Below are 23,584 nucleotides of genomic sequence, written 5' to 3'. Positions count from 1 at the left end.
CATGCAAAGATGGGCTCGATAAAGGACAGAAATGGTATAGACCTAACAGAAGCAGAAGATATTAAGAAGAGGTGGCAAGAATACACAGAAGAACTGTACAAAAAAGATCTTCACGACCCAGATAATCACAATGGTGTGATCACTCACCTAGAGCCAGACATACTGAAATGTGAAGTCAAGTGGGCCTTAGAAAGCATCACTACGAACAACGCTAGTGAAGGTGATAGACTTCCAGTTGAGCTATTCCAAATCCTGAAAGATGATGCTGTGAAAGTGCTGCACTCAATATGCCAGCAAATTGGGAAAACTCAGCAGTGGCCACAGGACTGGAAAAGGTCAGTTTTCATTCCAATCCCAAAGAAAGGCAATGCCAAAGAATGCTCAAACTACCGCACAATTGCACTCATCTCACACTCTAGTAAAATAATGCTTAAAATTCTCCAAGCCAGGCTTCAGCAATATGTGAACCGTGAACTTCCTGATGTTCAAGCTGGTTTTAGAAAGGCAGAGGAACCAGAGATCAAATGGCCAACATCTGCTGGATCATGGAAAAAGCAAGAGAGTTCCAGAAAAACATCTATTTCTGCTTTATTGACTATGTCAAAGCCTTTGACTGTGTGGCTCACAATAAACTGTGGAAAATTCTTCAAGAGATGGGAATACCAGACCACCTGACCTGCCTCTTGAGAAATTTGTATGCAGGTCAGGAAGCAACAGTTAGAACTGGACATGGAACAACAGACTGGTTCCAAATAAAAAAAGGAGTACATCAAGGCTGTATATTGTCACCTTGTTTATTTGACTTCTATGCAGTGTACATCATGAGAAACGCTAGACTGGAAGAAACACAAGCTGGAATCAAGATTGCCAGGAGAAATATCAATAACCTCAGATATGCAGATGACACCACCCTTATGGCAGAAAGTGAAGAGGAACTCAAAAGCCTCTTGATGAAGGTGAAAGTGGAGAATGAAAAAGTTGGCTTAAAGCTCAACATTCAGAAAATGAAGATCATGGCATCCGGTCCCATCACTTCATGGCAAATAGATGGGGAAACAGTGGAAACAGTGTCAGACTTTATTTTTCTGGGCTCCAAAATCACTGCAGATGGTGACTGCAGCCATGAAATTAAAAGACACTTACTCCTTGAAAGGAAAGTTATGACCAACCTAGATAGCATATTCAAAAGCAGAGACATTACTTTGCCAACAAAGGCCCATCTAGTCAAGGCTATGGTTTTTCCTGTGGTCATGTATGGATGTGAGAGTTGGACTGTGAAGAAGGCTGAGTGCCGAAGAATTGATGCTTTTGAACTGTGGTGTTGGAGAAGACTCTTGAGAGTCCCTTGGACTGCAAGGAGATCCAACCAGTCCATTCTAAAGGAGATCAGCCCTGGGATTTCTTTGGAAGGAATGATGCTAAAGCAGAAACTCCAGTACTTTGGCCACCTCATGCGAAGAGTTGACTCATTGGAAAAGACTCTGATGCTGGGAGAGATTGGGGGCAAGAGGAGAAGGGGACGACAGGATGAGATGGCTGGATGGCATCACTGACTCGATGGACATGAGTCTGAGTGAACTCCGGGAGTTGGTGATGGACAGGGAGGCCTGGCGTGCTGTGGTTCATGGGGTCGCAATGAGTCGGACATGACTGAGTGACTGATCTGATCTGATCTGATCTAATGGCTAAAAAATGGTAAGCAGCATCTAACAAGACAGGATTGCCATAAACCTTCAATTTGTAAAAAATTACACTCTCCAAGAAGTGTGATAAAGGAAAACAAATAAAACAATGTCTGCCAGGTGAGTCCACTTTGCATCTCTCCTACAGATGAAAAGCCGGGGGTTATTCCATTATCCCATCGAGCTGGGGCACAGTCTGTGCATCCTGTCCTCCCCTTAGCCTAAGTGCTGTACCTGCCCTCAAAAAGAGCACCCCACAAGCTCATTGTCCCTCACACTCCCTCTATGGTATTTCTGGCAGGGTGTACTTGCCGCTTCTGTGTCTGGGGGTCTGAACTGACATCCTTATTGGAGCCACCTTGTCATCAGGGAGCCCTGAGAGGAATGGAGAGGTGTTTCTCTTCACAAAGCCCAGACCTCTTTCGTCTCCAGCCTGAGTCCCTGGCACCCTCTGGCCAGGCAGCCCTCATCACTGACAACCCGACAGAAACTCATAAGCAGACCAGAACCCTGTTTCTCAAAGGTCATTCTTCAAGCAGACACATATGTTGGGAGGAAAAAAGAGAGAAAGCAAGAAAGGGAATGTTGGATTTCATCAAAGCTAAGAAGCCATCGATTGTAAGATCTATCTCTATCTCCACTAGGAAAGAGAGAAAGCTGCCCATCTGTGAAGTCAGGATTTCTTATTGTGAGTTGAAGGACATATCCCAGTTTCATTTTATGTCAAAACGTGGGAGGGAAGTTCATCTTAGAATTGATGAAACACGGTTCAAGTTCCAACCAGCCCGTGACCTAGAATCTAGAGTCTCTGGCTAGAAATCGACACTACAGCAGTGGTCAGTTTATCTTTTCTATGCACTGGGAAAAAACAAAGAAAATTAATGTGATTTGCTTTATTATGATACTCACTTTACTGCAGTCAGTGGACCATAGACACATCTCTGCTCCATTAAGAACTGAGTTAGGAAGAGGAAGAGATCCCCTTTAGAGACCAGAACGCATTTGCATCTTTGCTGAGTCACTCGCACTGGCAGGCAAAGTGCTATTGCCTTGTGTGGTGATTCCTCACCAGCACCATGCTACAACACCTCTGTCATTGTTCATGGACGTGTTTATTACCCAGCTGTGTCACATGAATGTATCATATGTCATGTCCAAGGCTGGAATTAAGCTGTTCATAGGCAGGTGTTCGACACACCATACATCACAGCTGAAGATCAAGCATACAGTGTGTTGTCCAGCCAGAAATTCATTATTGAGGTTTCCGACCTTTGGGGAATATTAGAGCTCAATGAAACTTCTCATCAACATGCACTTATGTATAAACACACAGAAGACTCTTGAGAGTCCCTTGGACAGCAAGGAAATCAAACCAGTCAATCCTAAAGGAAATGAACCCTGAATATTCATTGGAAGGACTGATGCTGAAGCTCCGATGCTTTGGCCACCTGAGGCGAAGAGCTGATTCATTGGAAAAGACCCTGCTGCTGGGAAAGATTGAAGGCAGGAGGAGAAGAGATCAGCAGAAGATGAGATTGTTGGATGGTATCATCAACTCAATGGACATGAGTTGGAGCAAACTCCAAAAGATAGTGAAGGACAGGGAAGCCTGGCATGCTGATGTCTGCGGGGTCACAAAGAGTTGGACGTGACTGAGCGACTGAACAACAAACACACAAATACAATCTCAGGCTGTCAGATTCAGAAGTCCCTTTTAAAGTCACAGCTCCAGGACCGTGCTTTTCAAACTCTCAGCGCTAACAGACCATTTGGATTTTTAATTTCAAATCTGTCATGACGGATGCAGATTCCCCTGCTTGTGTGTGATGTACGGCAGATGGCTAGAAAAGTTCCTCAGCTCTTCCTCTCACTTCCTGCATTTACTTGTCTGCTGACCAGGCACACACAATCCGCCTGGGACCCCACTCTGAAAGGTGTGATTTGCTGAGCACTGTTCTCGTTTGGTCACATAAGACCCAGTTACATAGGTTGTGAGAGCTGGACTGTAACGAAGGCAGAGCACCAAAGAATTGATGCCTTTGAACTGTGAGGCTGGAGAGGGCCCTTGAGAGTCCCTTTGACAGCAAGGAGATCAAATCAGTCAATCTTAAAGGAAATCAACCCTGAATAATCATTGGAAGACCTGATGCTGAAGCTGAAACTCCAGTATTTTGGTCACCTGATGCAAAGAACTGACTCATTGGGAAAGACCGTGATGCTAGGAAGGATTGAGGGCAGAAGGAAAAGAGGGCGTCAGAGGATGCAGTGGCTGGATGGCACCCCTGATGCAGTGGACATGAACTTGGGAAAACCCCAGGAGATGGTGAGGGTCAGGGAAGCCTGGCGTGTGCAGTCAGTGGGGTCACAAAGAGTTGGACACAACTGGGTGACTGAACAACAACTTCTTGCCTGGAGAATCCCATGGACAGAGGAGCCTGGTGGGCTACAGTCTACTGGGACACAAAGAGTCAGACACAGCTGAAGCAACTTAGCTTGCACACACGCTGTAACCAAGCAGTAGGGTCTGAAAATATACAGTGAACCCAGCAAACCCAGACACTCCCTGCGATTCTGTTTTGCACAAAGGCCTTTATGGCTGGTAGCAATCACTTCAGGCCTGTTTGGGCACACTCAGGGTCCACCCTCACTGGAGGCCCAAGACAAAGGACAGAACTGTCATGTAGACTTAGACACAGGGATTTAAGACCTGGGACCAGGGACACCAGCCTGTCCAGGCAGCCCAGGAATCCCACCATCCTTCTGAGAATAGGAAGGAGCCTGGCTGAGGAGAATAATCATTAGGTTTCTTCTTTAGCTTAAAAATCACTAGAGTCATCTTCTTAGGCTTATGACCCAGGTGGCACTAGTGGTAAAGAGCCCACCTGCCAGTGCAGGAGATGTGGGTTTGATCCCTGGGTTGGGAAGATCCCCTGGAGGAGGGCAGGGCAACCCTCTCCAGTGGGCCCCTGGAGAATCCCACAGACAGAGGCGCCTGGCGGGCGCCCATGGGGTTGCAAAGAGTCAAACACGACTGAAACGACTTAGCACACATGCATGCATGACACCTGAGCCAATGCAGGACGGAAAGGTGGTTCCTCAGGGTTGGAAAGTCACAGTTGCTTTCTCTTCATGCCATGCTCTTGAGGCAGAAGCACCCTTAGGGCCCAGCAACAGTTAGGATCCAGGGATCAAGAATTGGAGACCTTTGCCCCTTGGCCTTGGGTGCCTTGAGGCTGCAGAGGAAGAGCAGTGGGGAGATGGTGTCCAGAACGGTCCAAAGGCATTTGTCTCATTGGAGTATTTATTTTTTATTTTTAAAATATTTGTTTATTTGGCTGCATCACGTCTTGGTTGTAGTACCTTTGTTGTGGGACCTTTATTGCAGGCTTTATTGAGTTGCAGAGCTCAGGCTTCTCTCTCTAGTTGGGGTGCACAGACTTAGTTGCCCTAAAGTATATGGGATCTTAATTCTCCAACCAGGGATGGAACCCACGTCCCCTGCATTGGAAAGCGGATTCTCAACCACTGGACCACCAGGGAAGTCCCAGAGTATTTTTCTTTTTTTTAGATTTTTTTTTTAATGTGGATCATTTTTGAAGTCTTTATTGAATTTGTTACAGTATTGATTGAATTTGTTACAGTATTGTTTCTGTTTTATGTTTTGGTTTTTTGACTGGGAGGCATGTGGTATTCTAGCTCGTGAGGCGTGTGAGCAGGGATTGAACCTGCATCCCTGCATTGCATTGGAGGGTGAAGTCCTAACTGGATCGCCAGGGAAGTCCCTCATTGGAGTATGAATAACCCAGTCCCACCAGTAACCTTATTTCTAGAATCTGCCTCTCCACCCCGCTTCTGGGAAAGCCAAGATTCTGGGCATGAGGTGACAATTTTAAGGAAAAACAAAATGCCAAGTCAATTATGAAAATCTAAAATATCAAAATAGAAGCCAAGAAAGTGTAATAAATACTGCTTACAGGCTGAAAAAAAAACCTGAAACTCAGTTGCTCAGTCATGTCCTGCTCTTCGCAACCCCATGGACTGTAGCCCACCAGGCTCCTCTGTCCATGGGATTCTCCAGGCAAGAATATTGGAGTGGGTTGCCATGCCCTCTTCCCAGGGGATCTTCCCAACCCAGGGTTTGAACCCAGATCTTCCGCATTGCAGGCAGATTCTGTACCATATGAGCCACCAGGGAAGCTACCAGGCCCTCAAAGATGCTAGATTATATATTTGTGTAAACAGTCCACCTGAATGTGTCTGGAATTCTCTCCAAGAAGTTATAGTATTTCTCTCAGTACCCTTCAAGCTTTCCTACGTATTTAGAGGACAACTAAAGTAACATAGCTCGTTGCCATGGTCTTGATGCTGAAACATGGACTCTGTGTGTGTGTGTGTTTCAGGAGAAGGGCTCCAGCCTGGAACCTCAGCAACACTTTAATGCACTTGACATGGGCACCTCAGGCCTTAACACCAGTCACTCACCATCGGCCTCCTCAAGAAGTTCCCACAAATCCTCACGCACAGCCATGTCAGAGCCCACCTGTAAGTGTGACTCTGCAGAGGGCAGGGCGGTTGGGAGTATACAGAGTCCCACGAGGGACCCCACATTCAAGGAGAAGCTGGGCAGTCCGTGGCATGAAGCTAAAGTCGCCATCTGGTCCCCACTCCTTGCTTCTTTCCCTCTAGCTTCCTCCCCCCGCCCTGCCCCATCCTGCTCCACGCTCCGGTTCCTCCTCTGCCCCATGAAGCCGACATTCAGCAGGTGTCATGCGGACCCAGTGAGCTGTGTGATCAGGCAGGCGGCTGAACCACGTGGTGCACCGAAAGCTTGTGGGTGCTCTGCTGTCCTCCCCCTGCACCCCAGGCAAGGCTGGCAGAACTTCTGGGCCTCTTGGAGCCCCTTCATCAGATTCCAAACAGGCCCATGTTTCATGCACCCTGTGGTCACCCTCCCCCTCTTTTTAAAATTTTTATCTATTTACTTATTTATGGCTGTGCTGGGTCTTCACTGCTGTGTGCAGGCTTTCTCTAGCCGCGGCCAGCGGAAACTCCTGTCCAGTTGCGGTGCGCGGGCTTCTCACTGTGGTGGCCTCTCTTGTTGCAGAGCACGGGCTCTAAGGCTCGTGGGCTTCAGTAGCTGCAGCACGTGAGCCCAGAGGCTGTGGCGCATGGGTACAGCTGCCCCGCAGCATGTGGAATCGTCCCAGACCAGGGATGGAACTCGTGTCCCCTGCCTTGGCAGGTGGATTCTTAACCACTGGACCACCAGGGAAGTTCTCTCTCCCTCTTTTGATAAGAGAGCTGTTAAGTGTGTGCAAGTCTGCAAGGGGCCGTGTTTTCTTGCAGCCACTCCAAGCAAGCTGAGGGCAGAGGCCAGCACCCCGGCTTTGCCCAGATCGGCCCAAGAGCTCCCAGTGCCAGGACTCGGCCAGGCAGCCGCGATGCCGGTATGTGTGTGACCCCAAACTTTCCCCCTAGACTGCGCTACAGCACTGCAGGGGCCTGCCAGGCCACGGGACTGCAGGCGGCATCTTCTAGAGAACACACTGTACTTAGAGATTGTGGGTGGCGGGCGGGGGTGGGAAGCTAAGTAGCTTAATTGGCAACTAATTTGAAACACTGATCCCAAAATTAACATGGATGTATATCCACAGGGTGCAAAATCCAAAGGCGTTTTAAAGCTTGAAACTTCAAACATGGGGGGTCCCATCCACAGAGCCTCTGGGGGTACATGGTCAGGACTCTCCCATTTTAGACCCCCATTCCCAGTGAAAATGTCTGAGAAGCTTGATGTCAGCAAAAATGTCCCTTGGCATATATTGGGTTGGCCAAAAAGTTTGTTTGGGTTTTTCCATTCCATCTTATGCAAAAGCCAAATGAACTTATTGGTCAACCCAGAATCAGGCAGCATCCTTCATATATGCCAGGCCTCTCCAGGACTCATTGGAAAAGACCCTGATGCTGGGAAAGATTGAGGGCAGGAGGAGAAGCAGATAACAGAGGATGAGATGGTTGGATGGCATTACCGACTCAAGTGATGTGAGTTTGAGCAAACTCCCGGAGATGGTGAAGGACAGGGAAGCCAGGTGTGCTGCAGTCCAGGAGTCCCAGAGACTCAGACATGACTGAGTGACTGAACAACAACAACACCTCCAGGACGTCAGGGAACGTGGCCTCCTAGAAAGCACACTGGCTGGATGCGGGGTCACTGTGTACCTGCCACAGTCCGGTGATCCAGCACAAGCTGCCACCCGCACCAAACTCAGTGGCGTAAAGCGACCAGGACTTCCCATGTTCACAGATTCTGAGTCAGGAATTCAGAAAGGGCACAGTGGGGGTGACTCCGCTCTGCTGCCTGGTGCTGGAGGTCTCCCCATTCAAGGCTGGGAGGTGCATCCCCGGCTGAAGGTGGGCTCAGCCAAGAGCATCTTCTGTTGACCTGCATGGACGTCTCCATGTCATCCTCCCAGCAAGGCTCCTGGTTCCAAGAGGAAGACTCTGGAGAGGGACATCCCACGAGAGCCAAACACAAGCCACGTGGCTTTCCGTGCCCCCCGACTTCAAGTCCCAGTACATTACCTGCACCATCCCTCTCAGTCAAAGCAGCCACAAGCTCACCTGTGGAGCGGGACACAGACCTTGCTCTGGAGGGGGGAAGCGTCCCCAAATTTAGCGGCCACGTTCAGGTAGTTACCAAGTACCTTTTTCCTATCCCTGGCTGACATTTTGGAGATGGGAGTGAAGTCACTGGGCTTTCCTGGTGGCTCAGCAGTAAAGAATCCCCCTGCAATGCAGGAGTCACAGGAGACCCGAGTTTGATCCCTGGGTCGGGAAGATCCCCTGGAAGAGGACATAGCAACCCACTCCAGTATTCTTGCCTGGGAAATCCCATGGACAGAGGAGCCTGGTGGGCCCCTGGCGAGCCCATGGGGTCACAAAGAGTCAGACACGACTGAGCAACTGAGCATGCATAAGGGGCCAAAAAACGTGAGACTCTACCCTCTGAGCTCCTGGTCCTTGGAGACCACCTCTTTTCTCGAATACCTCTAAACCTTTCTTCATGGGCTTCCCAGGTGATCAGCAGTAAAGAACCCACCTGCCAATGCAGGAGACACAGGTTCAATCCCTGGACTGGGAAGATCCCCTGAAAGAGGGAATGGCTACCCACTCCAGGGTTCTTGCCTGTTAAATCCCGTGGAAAGAGGAGCCTGGCTGACTACAGTCCATGGAATCACAAAAAAGAAACAACTTAGCAACTAAACAACAATCCTTTCTTCTGAAGTGCTCCTCAAATTTCCCACTTGTCCAGGAATACTGAAAATATAGTATGCATAGTGAAGCAAAAAGGCTTGGACTCATGCCACCTGCTTCAAATATGACTCAGTTCATCCGTTTAGTAGCTGTGTGACTCTCAGTAAGTTAACTAGCCTGTGTCTAGGTTTGGAAATAATCATAATACCTTCTAGCTTGAGAATTGAGTGAGTTAATACATCAAAGGTACCTGGCAAGAGTACCAGGTGGTGGCAGAGACTCTATAAATGGGCCACAGCTAGAAATAGTAACAGACAAGGAAGCTGAAACCCAGAGAGGTGGACAGAAGAGCTATTTGGACTCAGGTCATCCAGTTCCAAGCCTGGCTTTCTAGCCACTGTACCAAACTGCTCTTCTACCAGCTGAGGGTGGCAGGGTTCCTCCACCCAGTTGAGCAGTGGAACACAACTGAGAGAATCGGAAGCAGCCCCCAGGACTCTCATTCAAGACAAGGCCTCCTGCTGCTCTGCCCCAGTGCTGTCCTGGGGCCAACTTGCCACTGGAGCTGCTTTTCATAGCCCCCAGGGCCTGGGGCAATGATGGAATAGCTTCAGAAGAATCTTTTTTACTTTTAAAAATTCTCAAGAGCTTCATGAAGCTGAGGGTTGCGTTTCTCATTTCTACACATCGTTCCCCCCGCAATTCTAGTCCCCCCTGCAATGGCCCCCTGCCCACAAGGTGTGGGAGTCAGCTGACCTTGCAGGGCTCTCTCCCCCAGATTCCAGCAGTGTCCCGTGAAACTGCAGCCACAGACGCTGCCTGGCAAGGCAGTGATGGAAAGCGTGCCGCTGCGTCTGTCCCCATGAGTGTGAGTGTTGAGCGGAAAGGCCACGCAGAGCCAACACTGGGTGTGAGTTCACGACCTTTCTGCTGGACAACACCGCTGAGAAAGTATCAGTTTAGGGAAAGACCAGCCAAATCCACCAAGAATGGAGCCTCGAACAGGAGGGAAGGTGGGGTGGGGTGGCAATGCCCAGCTCCGGCTGGTGGTAGTGATTCTGCAGAGTGCACCATGGTGGGAATGTCGGGCCTGAGTGGTCCCAGGGTCCCCCACCCGTCACCAGCTGTGTGTCAGCTCTGACTCCATTCCCTGCAAGGGTAATAGCCTGTGACCCCACCTTTTCAGAGGAACACATACCTGCCAGAAGTGAGCGATCCACTCCAGGGCAGAGGGCCTCCTTGAAGCCAGAGAGCCCAGCTGGCTGAGAGACGGCGCCCCATCCCTTCTGTAATAGCCCAGAAGCTTATATGTATCAAAGCCACCCTCCCTCTCTCCCCAAGGCCCCCCTGCCAGCCCCGGCGTCCTGTGACCTCACACAGCAGCTCCTGCCTCAGACCATCTTGCAGAGCCCACCTGCCCCCGTGTCACAGGTAAGTCTGGGACTCAGGGCAAGGGAGACCCAGGGAGGCACTTCCTTGAGACAGGATGCTGAAATCCACTGGAGGATGTGGGTACACATCCAGACCAAGGCCCCCAACATGAAACTCTTCCTCCCCACGTGTAGGCGGGGTGTGTTGAGTTGTGGGTCTGCCCCTTCCCTTGCCCCCTCCCCACTGCCCTCATCTCCATCCGTCCTCCCATTGATCTCCCCCGCATCTCTCTCCCAATCCTGTCGACAATCTTGCTTCATCCCTCGGCCACTTTTCTGTGTTCCTCTCATTTTTCATGACTCCTGATTGGCCACAATATTTTAGAGAAGGTCTGAGTTAGGACAAATGTCATAGAAAGACTCTACAAGGATTTAAAAGCTCTGAGTCCAGTACTATAAATACCACATTAAAAATAAATAAATAAATAAAGGACCAGGGCTTTGCAGAGTAATTCCTGTTTTGTTTCAACAACAGTCAATGAGTTACTATTTGGGTCAGTCAGGGAGTGAGTGTGAAGGAGGCAAGGATACTTGTAACAGGGCCCTTGCTTTTGAACTCAAAGTTGAAGGGAGAGATGCTCATATGAACAGAGAAGCCACCACGCAGTGTGTGTTTTTACAGAACCAGTAAAAAAAAAAAAAAAAAAAGGTGTATATATATATATATATATATATATATATATATGTATGTATATATTCTGCCTTTGGAACTCCAAGAACAGTTGAGCTGACTGGTCAGACCTCAGATTTCAATTCTTTGATGGGATATTGAATTTTGCCCCCTCCCTGGCCACAAGGGGGTCCTGGGGGAGAGAGGGAGGGTGCCCCTGGCCATACTCTTGCCAAAATGTAGAGTCTGTCTTGCTGCCAGTCTGGCACCACTGATGAATATCTTTTCAGAACATATGCCTGTCCCATTAACAGCGGCCTCGTCTGTTTTCCTGGAATAAGAAAGACACACGCTAGCATGGGCCCCTTGCTAGAGTTAGACTTAAGTAAGGATATAAAACCAACACATCCAGAATTGACTAACATGATCTCTATTCATCCTCATTAGGAAAAAAAAGAATTATTTTTTTATTCTTCAAATTCCCAAGGCACATTTGGTAGGAAGTAACTTCTTTTATCCACAGGCCTTTGAAATGAGAATTCCTTCAACTTGTGGGTCTTCCATAGGAAAGAATGTCTTTGTTTTATAAGTCATGGTGTGATGAAGGTCCTTTTGGAATTCTAATTTTTTGTATATTGAACCTCATTTTAATTAACGCTAACAGTTCTTAGTCTCTTAGGCGTATTATACTTAATAGCTGTATTCTTTAAGAGGTTCTTGCATAATGTTGTCCTTTCATGTCAGACAGTTTTTCTCATGCCTACTCATGTGAAAAATGCGATTCTGCAGTTTTCTCTTTCCCCTCACTGATGTTATCACTAAAAGGGGAAATATAAAATAAAATCCAAACTCTAGGAAATTGGCTATCTGGGTAAGTGATGGTTTTGCTTCATGGTTGCCAACGTGTCTCTAAGTTGGGATAAAACTCTTTATCAAAAAGGCCATGATCTAGAATATACCAAGACTGGAGACTGTTATACAGAGTGAAGTAATTCAGAAAGAGAAAAGCAAATATTGCCTGTTAACGTATATCTATGGAATCCAGAAGAACGGTACAGTGAACCTGTTTGCAGGGATGCAGTGGAGACACGGATGTAGCGAATGGGCTTGTGGACACAGCAGGACGAGAGAGTGGGACGAATTGAAAGCGTAGGCTGGAAATATACACACTAGCATATGTAAACTAGACAGCCAGTGGGAATTTGCTGTGTGACGCAGGGAGCTCAACCCGGCGCCTGTGACAAACTAGAGGGGTGGGATGGGGTAGCCAGTGGGAGGGAGGTTCAGGGCAGGAGGGAACATGTGTGTACCTATGGTGATTCATGCTGATGTACGGCAGAAACCAACACACCATTGTAAAGCAATTATCCTCCAATTAAAAGTAAATAAGCTTTAAAGAAAGAATATAACAAGAGATTCATGTTTGGGGGTTCCTGGAATGCCTTAGGAAAATAAGAATAATACTGGAAGTAATTAACACTCATGAAATTTGATGCTGGGCCCTCACCGATGACTGCCTCCAGCCCCCTCTGTTTCCCTTGGGAGCCAAGGGGCCGTCCACAGCATCCTCTCTGAACATGGTGTCATAGCCTGCACAGTCTCCAGACTTTAGGGAACCCAGCACAGGAGCTTTCGTCTTCTGTTACCTTAACTGAATACCTGATAGAACTTTTCTTTTCTTTGGTTTTTTTTTTTGAATTTTATTTTATTTTTAAACTTTACATAATTGTATTAGTTTTGCCAAACTTTTCTTTCTCGATCGAATTCTTTTTCAAAATCCTAGCTTGGTGTTTTGATCAGTGAGGTTTCTGAGTGAGATTTTTGTGATACCGTTGGTATAGAGCAGATATTTTTAAACAAATGTTTAGCAGCAGATTTTTTTACCAATATTTTTTACTGCAGTGCAGTTGATTTACAATGTGTTAATTTCTGATATGCAACAAAGCAATTCACTTATATGTGCGTTCATGCTAAGTCGCTTCAGTTGTGTCCAACTCTTTGCAGTCCTATGGACTGTAGCCTGCCAGGCTCCTCTGTCCATGGAATTCTCCAGGCAAGAATACTGGAACAGGTTGCCATTTCCTAGTCCAGGGGATCTTCACAACCCAGGGATCAAACCTGCGTCTCTTATGTCTCCTGCATTGGCAGGCGGGTTCTTTACCACTAGTGCCACCTGGGAACCCCATATATGTATGTGTATATTCACATTCCAGATGAATCCCAAAGCTGGCCCTCCCAGATTAGAGTGCAATGAATTAGACCTGCAGGTCCCCATGGGCCTGAGAAAAGCTAACAGGGGAGTCCCTGGGCCACCCCCACCCTTATCCAGAACCCCTGCTCATGGGCAAGCTCCCCAGCAGTGGGTCACTCGTTGCAGCAGTGGCTCAGGGGTGCTGCAAAGGGAGGGGAAGGCCCTGAAAGTGAAAGTGCACAGGGCCACTCAGAGCAACAGCAATATCCGTCTGCATGGCTGAAATAGCACTCTCACTGGGTTCTGTGTCTTGACCCCACCTTCAAGTTTTCAGCACAGCTCAGCATGTTCCAGACCATCAAAGACCAGCTGGAGCAGCGGACACGCATCCTGCAAGCCAACATCCGGTGGCAGCAGGAAGAACTCCACAAGATCCAGGAGCAGCTCTGCCTGGTTCAGGACTCCAACGTCCAGGTGATGCCCCTTACCGGGCCAGCGGTCCCCTGGGCTCTGTGCTCCCCACCGCTGTGTGATGCATCCTAATCCACCCTTTTAGGGCAGCCAAGACTCCCTCCAAGGCTCACTAGGCTGCCTTACTGTGCCCTGCCTCCTGGACAAACTGAAACCTCTACCAGTGAACTGCAAGTAATGAACCCCACCTCCACCATCCCCGGCTCCAGGTCAAACGTAAAATTCACATGACAGCCTTTTCACTCACCCCTCACTCTGTTGGACACACATTTCCTGTGTCGCCTGCATTTTGTTTTATGTGTTTGGTGGTTAGTCACCCTGCACAGACACCAGCCTCTCTCCCATGGAATTTTAAACTCCCCAGCACCTGTGTAACTGCTTTCCGGGCACCCCCCAGGCTGCTGACAAAGAGATGGTCTGCTATTTGCTCTCATCCAAAGCATGAATGCAGGGAGACACGAATCTGTGCCCATTGCCCCCTGCAGAGGGGCGGCCCGGGAGCCAGAGACTGGAGGTCAGCACCCTGGCACCCCCAGGCCACCCCCATTGCAGCATGGCAATTGGGGTGTCCTCTGAAAGCAGCTGCTTTTAATAGGACCCCACCCCACCCCAGCCCCAGATGTCACTTCTTTGAATCCTATCGAGAGATTCCTTTATGGAGGGAAAATCTTTATATATTGGATCTCTTTCAAGGTTAAATTATTTTTACCAAGTTTCATTTAAATCAGTCCAGGACTGTTTTTCTTCCAAAGCACATTCTTTGGGCCCAGCCTTTGATTGTAAATGTAGCCAACCTTGGAGTCTGCCCTGAGTGAGGTAAGCCTTGGCACCCACCTAAGGGGGAACAGATGGAAGCAGAAGAGACCCCTGAGGGAAATGGCTAGGGTGCTGACCCTGCCGTCCACTCCACCCCCCACACCCCCACCATCCACGCAACCTCTCCTGTGGACAGAAGAACACCTTGAACTGAGATGAACACAGGATAGTACAAAGGTGCTGAGCAGCCTGGAGACTCCTAGAGCCAGCCATCCTGCCTCCCTGGGTCCCTACAGATGTTCCTGGTGGGCTTTACATATGCTGTAAACCTGGGGCTGCCCTCTCTGCCCGTCCTGGCCCCTCCGGTCCCCTATGGCAGAGGAGCCAGTGAGGTGCACCTGCTCGGTGCCTCTGGACCGGCCACCACGCCCACAACCCTTCGCCCCGCCCACAGCCCTGTGCTCCGCCTATAACCCTTCGCCCCGCCCACAGCCCTGTGCTCTGCCTATAACCCTTCGCCCCGCCCACAGCCCTGTGCTCCCTCAACCTCCTGAGTGACATCCCCGAGTTGCCAAGGGACAATACTGCAACATTTATGTGACGACACAAGGGGTCATCAAAGTGCCTTGATCTTGATCCTCATCAATCCAGGGTCCGGTGACTAGAATTCCTGACTCTAATGACTTGAATGGAATTTTTACATTACCAGGAAGGGGGCACTAAGCCAGAAACTGCTAAAAGCAAGGTGGGCGGATGAAGATCCGCCTCAGAGCCCAAGCTGAACTCTGAAGTGACAGAGACACAAGGCTATCTCTTTTGCTCTCTGGTATGAAGCATTATTATTTTTCTTCCTCCTGACAGTGCATTTTGTTGACCCCCAAGGTCTAGCATCTGATCTTTGTGAGCTATGACGTGGGCACCAGGGCTCCACGTGTTATTCCGCTGGTTTCTTCCCTTGACCTTATCTCTGCAGTGGAATTTTCCAATGAGCTTGGAAATCCACAGTCAAACCAGAGAACGAGTCCTCAAAGAGTCTTTTTTCATGTATTTTTACACATTTAAGGATTTAAAGAGATACTTTCCGAAATGTTCAGCCAAAATGCGATGTTTAAAAAAAACAATAAGTGAGTCAAGCATAAAAGATAAGCAAGTAAAAATTACTCCAATCTTCCCAAAAAATGTGGGAGGATAGATTAAATAAGAGCAAAAGGTGGATAATTGCTGAAGCCTAGCATTGATATATGGGGTTTCATTATACAGTATCTATTTTCTGTACTTCTGAAATGTCCTGTAATAATAAGTCTTTGTAAAGCTAAGCATATAAGAACAATGAAAACCACATGTGAGCAGTAGGATTCGTTTGGTGGAAAATTAAAGTTTGTGGTTTTTTTTTTTTCTCAGATGACTTTGCCCACTTGAATTAGGGAAAATTTTCCTCAGGCTTTCTATAAAACTGACTCCAGAGTACTGTTAAGAAGTCATCTTCTTAAGCCATACAATTCTCCTTTACTGTCACTAAAGCAGGGGCGTGGACATGCACAGTAGCACATCCTACCCCTTCCCCACTCCCCCCAGGTTCATTATTCCCAACTTCAGTGGACTTTTTCCTACCTATCCCATTGGCTTGGAGCTTCATTGAGACTATGTGGGCCTGAGATGCTTGCTAAGTATATTTTTTTTTCCAGAAAAGATTGGGTTATGAGGGAGACATTTTCAGGGTGTGGTGTTTGCACCTAGATGGGATCATGAAGGGCGCTACATAGAGAGCTGTTCAGCTGAAAAGCTGTCACCCCTGCATCCTTGGGAGGTCACTTCTTAATTTATTTTTGAGAGCACTCATGCCCTCTACTGGCAACGCCAAGAAAAAAGAACACCTGTGGCAATGGCAGATGTGTTCTCTGATTGGTTCTTTCATCCGTCTTTCTATCCGTCCATCCTTCCACCCTTCCTTCCATCCCTCTGTCCACACATCTATCCGTTCATCCACCATCTGTCCCCCCATCCATCCACACACCACCCACCCATCCCTCCACTCTTCCATCCAGTCATCTATCTCGCAGACACCCAGTATGTTCCAGGCAATTGGTTAGGTGCTGTGGGGACACAGGAATAAATAGAATAAGGTTTCTGCCCTCAGAGAACATACATCAATGGGACAGAGTAGCAGACCCAGCAGTCTCTGCCTTTATACAAGCATAAACAGTCTCCCTTCTTTGAGCAAACCTTGATCTATTTGTTTGTTCATTTATTTATTCTATTCATTCACTTCTGAGTTTTTTTTCTTTTCTTTTTTTGAGCTGTGTCTTCATCGCTGTGCTCAGGCCACTCTCCAGTTGCAGTGCACAGGCTTCTCACTGTGGTGGCTGCTCTTGCTGCAGAGCATGGGCCCTCGGGTGCCAGGGCTCAGTAGCTGTGGTGCATGGGCTTAGTTGCCCCATGGCATGTGGGATCTTCCCTGACCAGGGATCAAACCTGTGTTCCCTGCATTACCAGGCAGATTCTTACTCACTGGACCACCAAGGAGGTCCTCAGATAGTTTTTATATGCCTCAAGAGGCAAAGGAGCAAAAGGAACTTCTTTTTTATTTTAAATATTGTTATTCTCTAACATTTATTGAGCACCTAGGATTATGCCTCAACATAAGTCCCATTAAATCTTTTATGAGGTATATTGTGTTAATGTTACTGTTTTATTAATGAGGAAACTAACAGTCAATTTGAAGTTTTTGAAAATTGCCCAAGTTCATACCAGTAGTACGTGGGGGGGTTGGAATTTGAACTGAAGTCTGTTGGATTTAAGCTAGATGATACTGCCTATCATAAATAAAGGTTGCATTTGTCTGAACTTTAATCAGAAGGTAAATTGTATCCCACCAGAAAAAATATTTGTTATTTAGTTTGAATACTGGGTTTTTGCTGAAATGTAAATTACCTTGTGTGCTATGAATAAGCCAGCTCGCTGAGGTTGTGTAAAGCACTAATTCTGAACATTCGGGTATTGGATCTGAGAGTATGGAGACCCAGAAAATTCTTCTTAAATTCTAAAGTGACAAAGAGCCTTCAGTCAAAATTGCAGGTTTTTCTGGTGGGTTGGGGCAGGAAGGAAAGTGGGAAGACCTGCCTGGTGGTATGGCTGGAAGGGCATTAGATGGTCATCTTGCTCAGGGCTTGACACACCCTATGGAGGAGATGCTGGAACTAACTGATTAAGCACCTGCCTGGCGTGATTCCAAAACAACTCTGTCACTCAGCATGTGTCAGCATGTCAGTTCCATACTGGGTGTGAGGTTATGCCACCCTGAATGCAGGTATTCGGGGTAAAGTTCCAGACGATCAAGGGGGAGAGTCTTTCAGCCCTCAGAGCTAAGGATCTAAAGTGGAGTGGGACACTGCTTGTCAAGAATCTGATACAGATAATGGAAGTGAAAGTGTTGGTTGCTCAGTCATGTCCGACTCTATGTGACCCCATGGACTATAGCCCTCCAGGCTCCTCTGTTCATGGGATTCTCCAGGCCAGAATACTGGAGTGGGTCGCCATGCCCTCCTCCAGGGGATCTTCCCGAGCCAGGGACTGAACCCAGGTCTCCTGCATTCCAGGCAGATTCTTTACCATCTGGGCCACCAGGAAAGCCCACGATACAGATAATACCAGTTTTTAATGCTCAAGAGGAACTTTTTTTAAAAAGAGCTAGTCACAGGTCTTAAGTTTAAAGTATGATAGAAATTACTAAAGTTCTCTTTCTTAAACCTTTACAGTCAATCCACAGATTACATTTTATTTACAAATCTACTGATGTGGCCAAAAATATCCGTGCTTTTACTTGTGTTCACATTCAATTAATTTATAAACTTAACAAATGGTAAATAACATTCATTATGAAAACCATTAATTTACAAATTTAATATAGCTTAACCTTTCAGATATTTCGTGTTCTTGGCTAGGCGGACTTATAAACCTAAGAAGTAAAATGTTTCTGGGCCCTTAAGGAATTCTCTTTTAAAAAAATTTATTTCTGTATTATTTCTGGCTTTTCTGGGGCTTTGTTGCTTCAAGCAGTCTTTCCCTAGTTGTGGCAAATGGGGGCTTCTCTTTGTTGGGGTGTGCAGGCTCCTCATTGCAGGGGCTTCTCTTGTGGAACACAGGCTGTAGGTGCATGGGTTTCAGTAGGTGTGGCTTTTAGCCTCAGTAATTGAGGCTCACGAGCTTAGTTACACAATGAGGCAAGTGGCATCTTCCCAGACCAGGGATCGAACCTGTGTCCTCTGCATTAGCAGGCAGATTCTTTACCACTGGGCCAACAGGGAAGTCCTTAAGGAATTGTTATTGGATATACCAAATTTATAAACAAAGTAGACCAAGGTTCTTATAACCTTTTAAACACTCTTTATGAACTGGATCAAATTCTCTTAAACCTTTGCCACTAAAACTACCAGGCTGATATAGCTGTGCTTATTGAATGTCTGAGACATATTAAATAGCACATAGAGATTAGTGTGGTGATTGTAAAACTTTTTCTTAAACATCATTTTAAAGTTCATGGACTTGATGTTATGTCATCCTTTGGACTTACCTGCCATCCTGGAAATGCAGAGGCACCTAGTTAACCAGGGCAGGACTGCCCTCTCAGCTGGGAGCTGGACAGATGATACAAACCATAGGATGGGTACAGATGATGGTCACTGGTCAGAGATTCAAGCCCGGGCATAGGTCCTACTGCCAGGACGACGTGCCCCCCACCACTAGTCAACCAACCCTGTGCCACCGTGATTGTGCTACTCCTTCCATTCACAAGACGTTTCTCCTTCTAATAAGAAAGTGACAAACCAGTACAGACTAAAAGAGCATGTCAAGTGGCATACCTGGGTCTCAGCATCTTTCACCCTGTCAGACCCCCGTCACTAGACTGGAGCCTTCTTGCAGGCCAGGTCGGCACCCTGCCACTGGCTGCCCCTCTCTGGCTCATGCGCTCTGCTGGTGGCCTCCCAGGCGCTCAGTGTCTCCACGTCTAGTGGGTGAACCTTCCCAGGCAGGTCAGCCTGAGTAAGAAAGCTGCCATTATGCCGGGGATAGGCAGGCCATACAAAGAAGTTGCGGGCCTGTGAGGACAGTGATCACAGCCTTACGGCATTTCTGTTGTGCTTCCAGATGTTTCTGCAGCAGCCAGATGGATCCCTGAGCTTCAGCAGTGCCCAGCGGCCGGAGACTCAGCAGCAGCTCCAGCAGAGGTCCGGCCCAGGTCCCCAGCTTGTGGCCAGCCCGCAGCTTCCAGGGCAGATAGCCTCTGCCCAGGTCACAAACCAGCACCTGCTAAGAGAATCGAGTGTGATATCGACCCAGGTAAATGTGCTCATCTCCAGGCTCAGTCCCTGTCACCAGCAGATGGTCTTCACGAACCAGAAATCTACTTCTCCTATGACCAGAGCTGGATAATCATGATGCGGTTTTTCTTGTCTTTGTCACTTTGAAGTCCCAAGTTCTACTGGTTCCCTTCTGTGTTTTATCAATATATTAAAGTGCTTTAAAGGTATCATGCAGCTGGAATGTTCAGCTCTGATTCTGAGCTTGGCTAGAGGTAGAAATGGCCGTCTCTGCCGTGCATGCTGAAAGCCACACATCCCCACATGTGGGGACACACACATGTCCTTGTGTCCGTCATCGCCCCTGGCTTCAGGCTTCCCAGGCGGTGCTAGTGGTAAGGAACCCACCTGCCAGTACAGGAGATACGAGACATAGGTTTGATCCCTGAGTCAGGAAGATCACCTGGAGGAGGAAATGGCAACCCACTCTAGTATTCTTGCCTGGGAAATCCCATGGACAGAGGAACCTGGCAGGCTACAGTCCATAGGGTCACACAGATTGGACACGACTGAAGCAACTTAGCATGCACACACACGTGTGAGAACAGTTATCCACTTCTGTTTACCATCCCTTTCTGCAGAGTCACCATGCTCCTCCTGGTGCCCAAGATTCCCTCTCAAGCCCTGCCCTCCCAGTCATTACCACTTACTACCAGTGACCTTGCAGTCTGACAGGGTCACCCATCACTCAGTGGCACTTGAACCCAATGGATTCAAGAAGTTCTGAGCCCCTGCTTCCAGACCATCACAGTTTGGAAGGCTGGATACAGCTTTTCCTGAAGCCTCTTTTATTTATACACATAATCATGAATTTGGGCTTCCCTGGTGGCTCAGCAATAAAGAATCCACCTGCCAATACAGGAGACATGGGTTTGATCCCTGGGTCAGGAAGATTCCCTGGAGAAGGGAATGGCAACCCACTGCAGCATTCTTGCCTGGGAAATCCCAGGCAAGAGGAGGAGGAGCTTGGGGGGCTCCTACAGTCCATGGGGTTGCAAAGAGTCACACAGGACTTAGGAACAAAATAACAAAACAATCATGGATTCAGCAACGGCTTGCCTGCTCCAAGCCTGGCACTGTCCTTTAAATCCCAAAGGGTTTAAAGAATTCTTGAGATGCTTGCAGTCCAACAGGAAAGCCAGTCATAACACCAAAACATCGTAATGATGGTCAGTGGGTCCTAAATGTTCGGAAAGGCCTAAGCGGATACAGAAAGAGGTTCTGGGGAGGTGACACCTGAGTTGAGCTGAAGGTTTACCTTTCTTGTTTCGATGGTTGCTCCAGGGTCCAAAGCCGTTGAGAAGCTCACAGATGATTCAGGGGAGCAGCCTGACACCCCAGTTTAGCAGCACCACCACTGCGCTCCCGTTGGCTCTGAGCCTGACCACGCCAGCTTCCGCCTCCCAGGAGGCCCCCCAGGGCCAACCCAGCCCGGACTTCAGCCATGACCGGCAGCTCAGGTATAGACTCTGTCCTTGGAAAGATACCCAAGACAGTTTTACACTGTTCATCTCCGCTCTCTGCTGAAGATGGAGGCAGAGTTTAGACAAACAGACTCTAAATCCTCTGCAGTTTTTTTAATTGAACTTTTTATTTTGTATTGGAGTCCCTGGTCGCTCAGCCAGTGAAGAATCTGCCTGCCAATACAGGAGACCCAGTTTCGATCCCTGGAGAAGGCAATGGCAACCCACTCCAGTATTCTTGCCTGGAGAATTCCATAGACAGAGGAGCCTGGCAGGCTATAGCCCATGGGGTCACAAAGAATCAGACATGACTGAGCAGCTAACACTTTCACTTTTTTCATAAAGCAGATTAACAGTGTTGTGATAGTTTCAGGTGGACAGCGAAGGGACTCAGCCATACATATACATGTGTCCATTCTCCCCCAGACTCCCTGCCCATCCAGGCTGTCACATAACACTGAGCAGAGTTCCCTGTGCTGTACAGTAAGTTCTTGTTGGTTATCTATCCTAAATATAGCCATGTGTACATGTCTATCCCCAATTCCCCAACTATCCCCTCATCCTTCCCCCTGGCAATCGTAAGTTTGTTCTCTAAGTCTGTGAGTCTGTTTCCCTTTTGTGAAATGACTCATTTGTTAATCAACTCTGCAGTTGACCTCAGCTCATGAAGTGACAGGACAGGGCTAGGGTCTCGATGGCCAGAGGAAGAGACCTCCTGCAGCAAGGATCCTCCAGAACAGAGCAGCTGGGATTCTGTGGGGCCAGCCAGAAAGGGTCCAGTGAGGCTCGGCAGGTGCGGATTGGCCGGCGGGTCCACAGCTTGGGTACTGATCAGTTTCTCATTTCTGTCCTCCTCGGCTCTAAGGCTACTGCTGAGCCAGCCCATCCAGCCCATGATGCCCGGATCCTGTGACGCGAGGCAGCCCTCAGAGGTCGGGAGGACCGGACGGCAAGTCAAGTAGGTGGCCCAGGTTGGGGAGGGGTGGGGCATGGAGCCACACTGAGTGGTCTCAGGCTGCAGGGTTTCATCTGCCTGGACCAGCCACACACCTGCGAGTCGGGCACTGCAGGGCGGATCCACATGCGCCCACACCTTTCTAAAGGACTCCTCCCCTCAGCTGTTCTTCCTCCATTTCCTGTGTCAAGAGAGAAAACTTCATGTCAGCATTCCAGGCTGAGAACAAGACCTGAAGGAAATAATTCGTTACGTGCCAAGTTCATCGCCGTCTTCCCATCTGTGCATGTCTAAGGGGTAACATCCCGGGTCAACGGAGTCTTACAGAGCCTTGTCCCCCTTCCCCAGGGCTCCTGTGCAGCTCCGGCTGGCCGCCCAATGCTGGCAGATTCCCCCACACGAGCTTGTTGCTCTCCGGTTCCGAGGATGGGCCCTGAACTAGGACCCTGTGCAGACGTGGGGCCCTCCTTCCCTCCCAAACATGGAGCCTTCTCTCTCTCCTCGCCCCGGGCTCTTTGCTTGCCACCCCCAGTACCCGGGCAGCTGTGCTGAGCCAATTTCATTATGAGGGACAGAGGTTTACTGGAGCCGGAGGAGTGAATCCTTGAAAAGCCACTGGAAAATAGTTCCAAGCCCTTTGAAATAAAGCAGACACCGTGGTCATATAAACACTGGTTTCATTTGCGTCAGAAGTTCACGGGAACAGGGCTAGCTAATGAGGCCTGCTGTGCCCAGACGCAGGGGCCTTCCATTCATGCCCTGGGGGCTACCTGCCTGGAGTCCTTCCTGTGTCCTCCTCCAGTAGTAATAGGCACAGTGATGATTACTGAGCATTTCTGAAGACTGGGGCCCATACCTATATCCATGAAAACCCTATGATTGTGGGGGTGGTGGCATCGGGGGTGGCAGGAGCTGTACACTGCAAGGAAACTGCCTTTAAACTCTTGGATGCTCTCTGTTGCCTGGAGGGGTGTGCGGGATGTTGGTATTGGTTTTGGACTGTTCTTTCTAAATGATCCAGATAAGTGGAAACACTTATTGTGACATCACTTTCCAGAGATGTTTCAAATGCAGGAAACTAGGCAAAAACAGAAATTCTTTCCTCTGAAACATCTAAACTGTCATTTTCGGTCAACCCAGTAATTTATACCGTCCACATCTCCCCGTCCATCTCCTCCAGACATGACCTAACACTCCGTCTTCTGGGGCAGGTCAGAGTCTGCCTCCCACATGCATAGGCCCCTGAAATTTTGGAATCCCCAGTGCCTGTTACCATAAAACGACCCATGTAGAGATAGAACACTTCTAAAAATATAAATGGACTTCTCCATAGTATCTTTTTTAAAAAAGACTTTTTGCATGCAGACCGTTTTTAACATCTGTATTGAATGTGTTAGAGTATTGTTTCTGTATTGTGT

At 48.3% G+C, this 23,584-nt stretch overlaps 1 protein-coding gene across 6 annotated transcripts in view; it reads left to right on the top strand.

Moving 5' to 3' along the window:
- Positions 1-23,584, top strand: part of NPAS2 (neuronal PAS domain protein 2) — a 199,093-nt gene that overhangs the window by 163,390 nt on the left and 12,119 nt on the right. For 4 of the 6 annotated variants that reach the window (XR_015137371.1, XM_086327932.1, XM_086327931.1 and 1 more), the window contains 7 exons: positions 6,083-6,224; positions 7,029-7,129; positions 10,275-10,364; positions 13,492-13,638; positions 19,537-19,728; positions 21,033-21,208; positions 22,077-22,169. Coding sequence is in view for 5 of the 6 variants with exons in the window: in XM_086327932.1 (XP_086184058.1) it covers positions 6,083-6,224; positions 7,029-7,129; positions 10,275-10,364; positions 13,492-13,638; positions 19,537-19,728; positions 21,033-21,208; positions 22,077-22,169 (941 nt within the window). In the remaining variant the exon portion in view is untranslated. Of the gene's footprint in view, positions 1-6,082; positions 6,225-7,028; positions 7,130-10,274; positions 10,365-13,491; positions 13,639-13,720; positions 13,928-19,536; positions 19,729-21,032; positions 21,209-22,076; positions 22,170-23,584 lie in introns of those variants that run through there. The other 2 variants (XM_086327933.1, XM_086327934.1) reach the window with 2 other exon arrangements.

Source organism: Bos grunniens, chromosome 11 (assembly GCF_055505025.1).
Source record: "Bos grunniens cultivar Pamir isolate PY7600 chromosome 11, Bosgru_T2T1.0, whole genome shotgun sequence".
Lineage (NCBI taxonomy): Eukaryota > Metazoa > Chordata > Mammalia > Artiodactyla > Bovidae > Bos > Bos grunniens.
The sequence above is the reverse complement of the archived record's forward strand: the minus strand, read 5'-3'. Positions and strand labels throughout refer to the sequence as shown.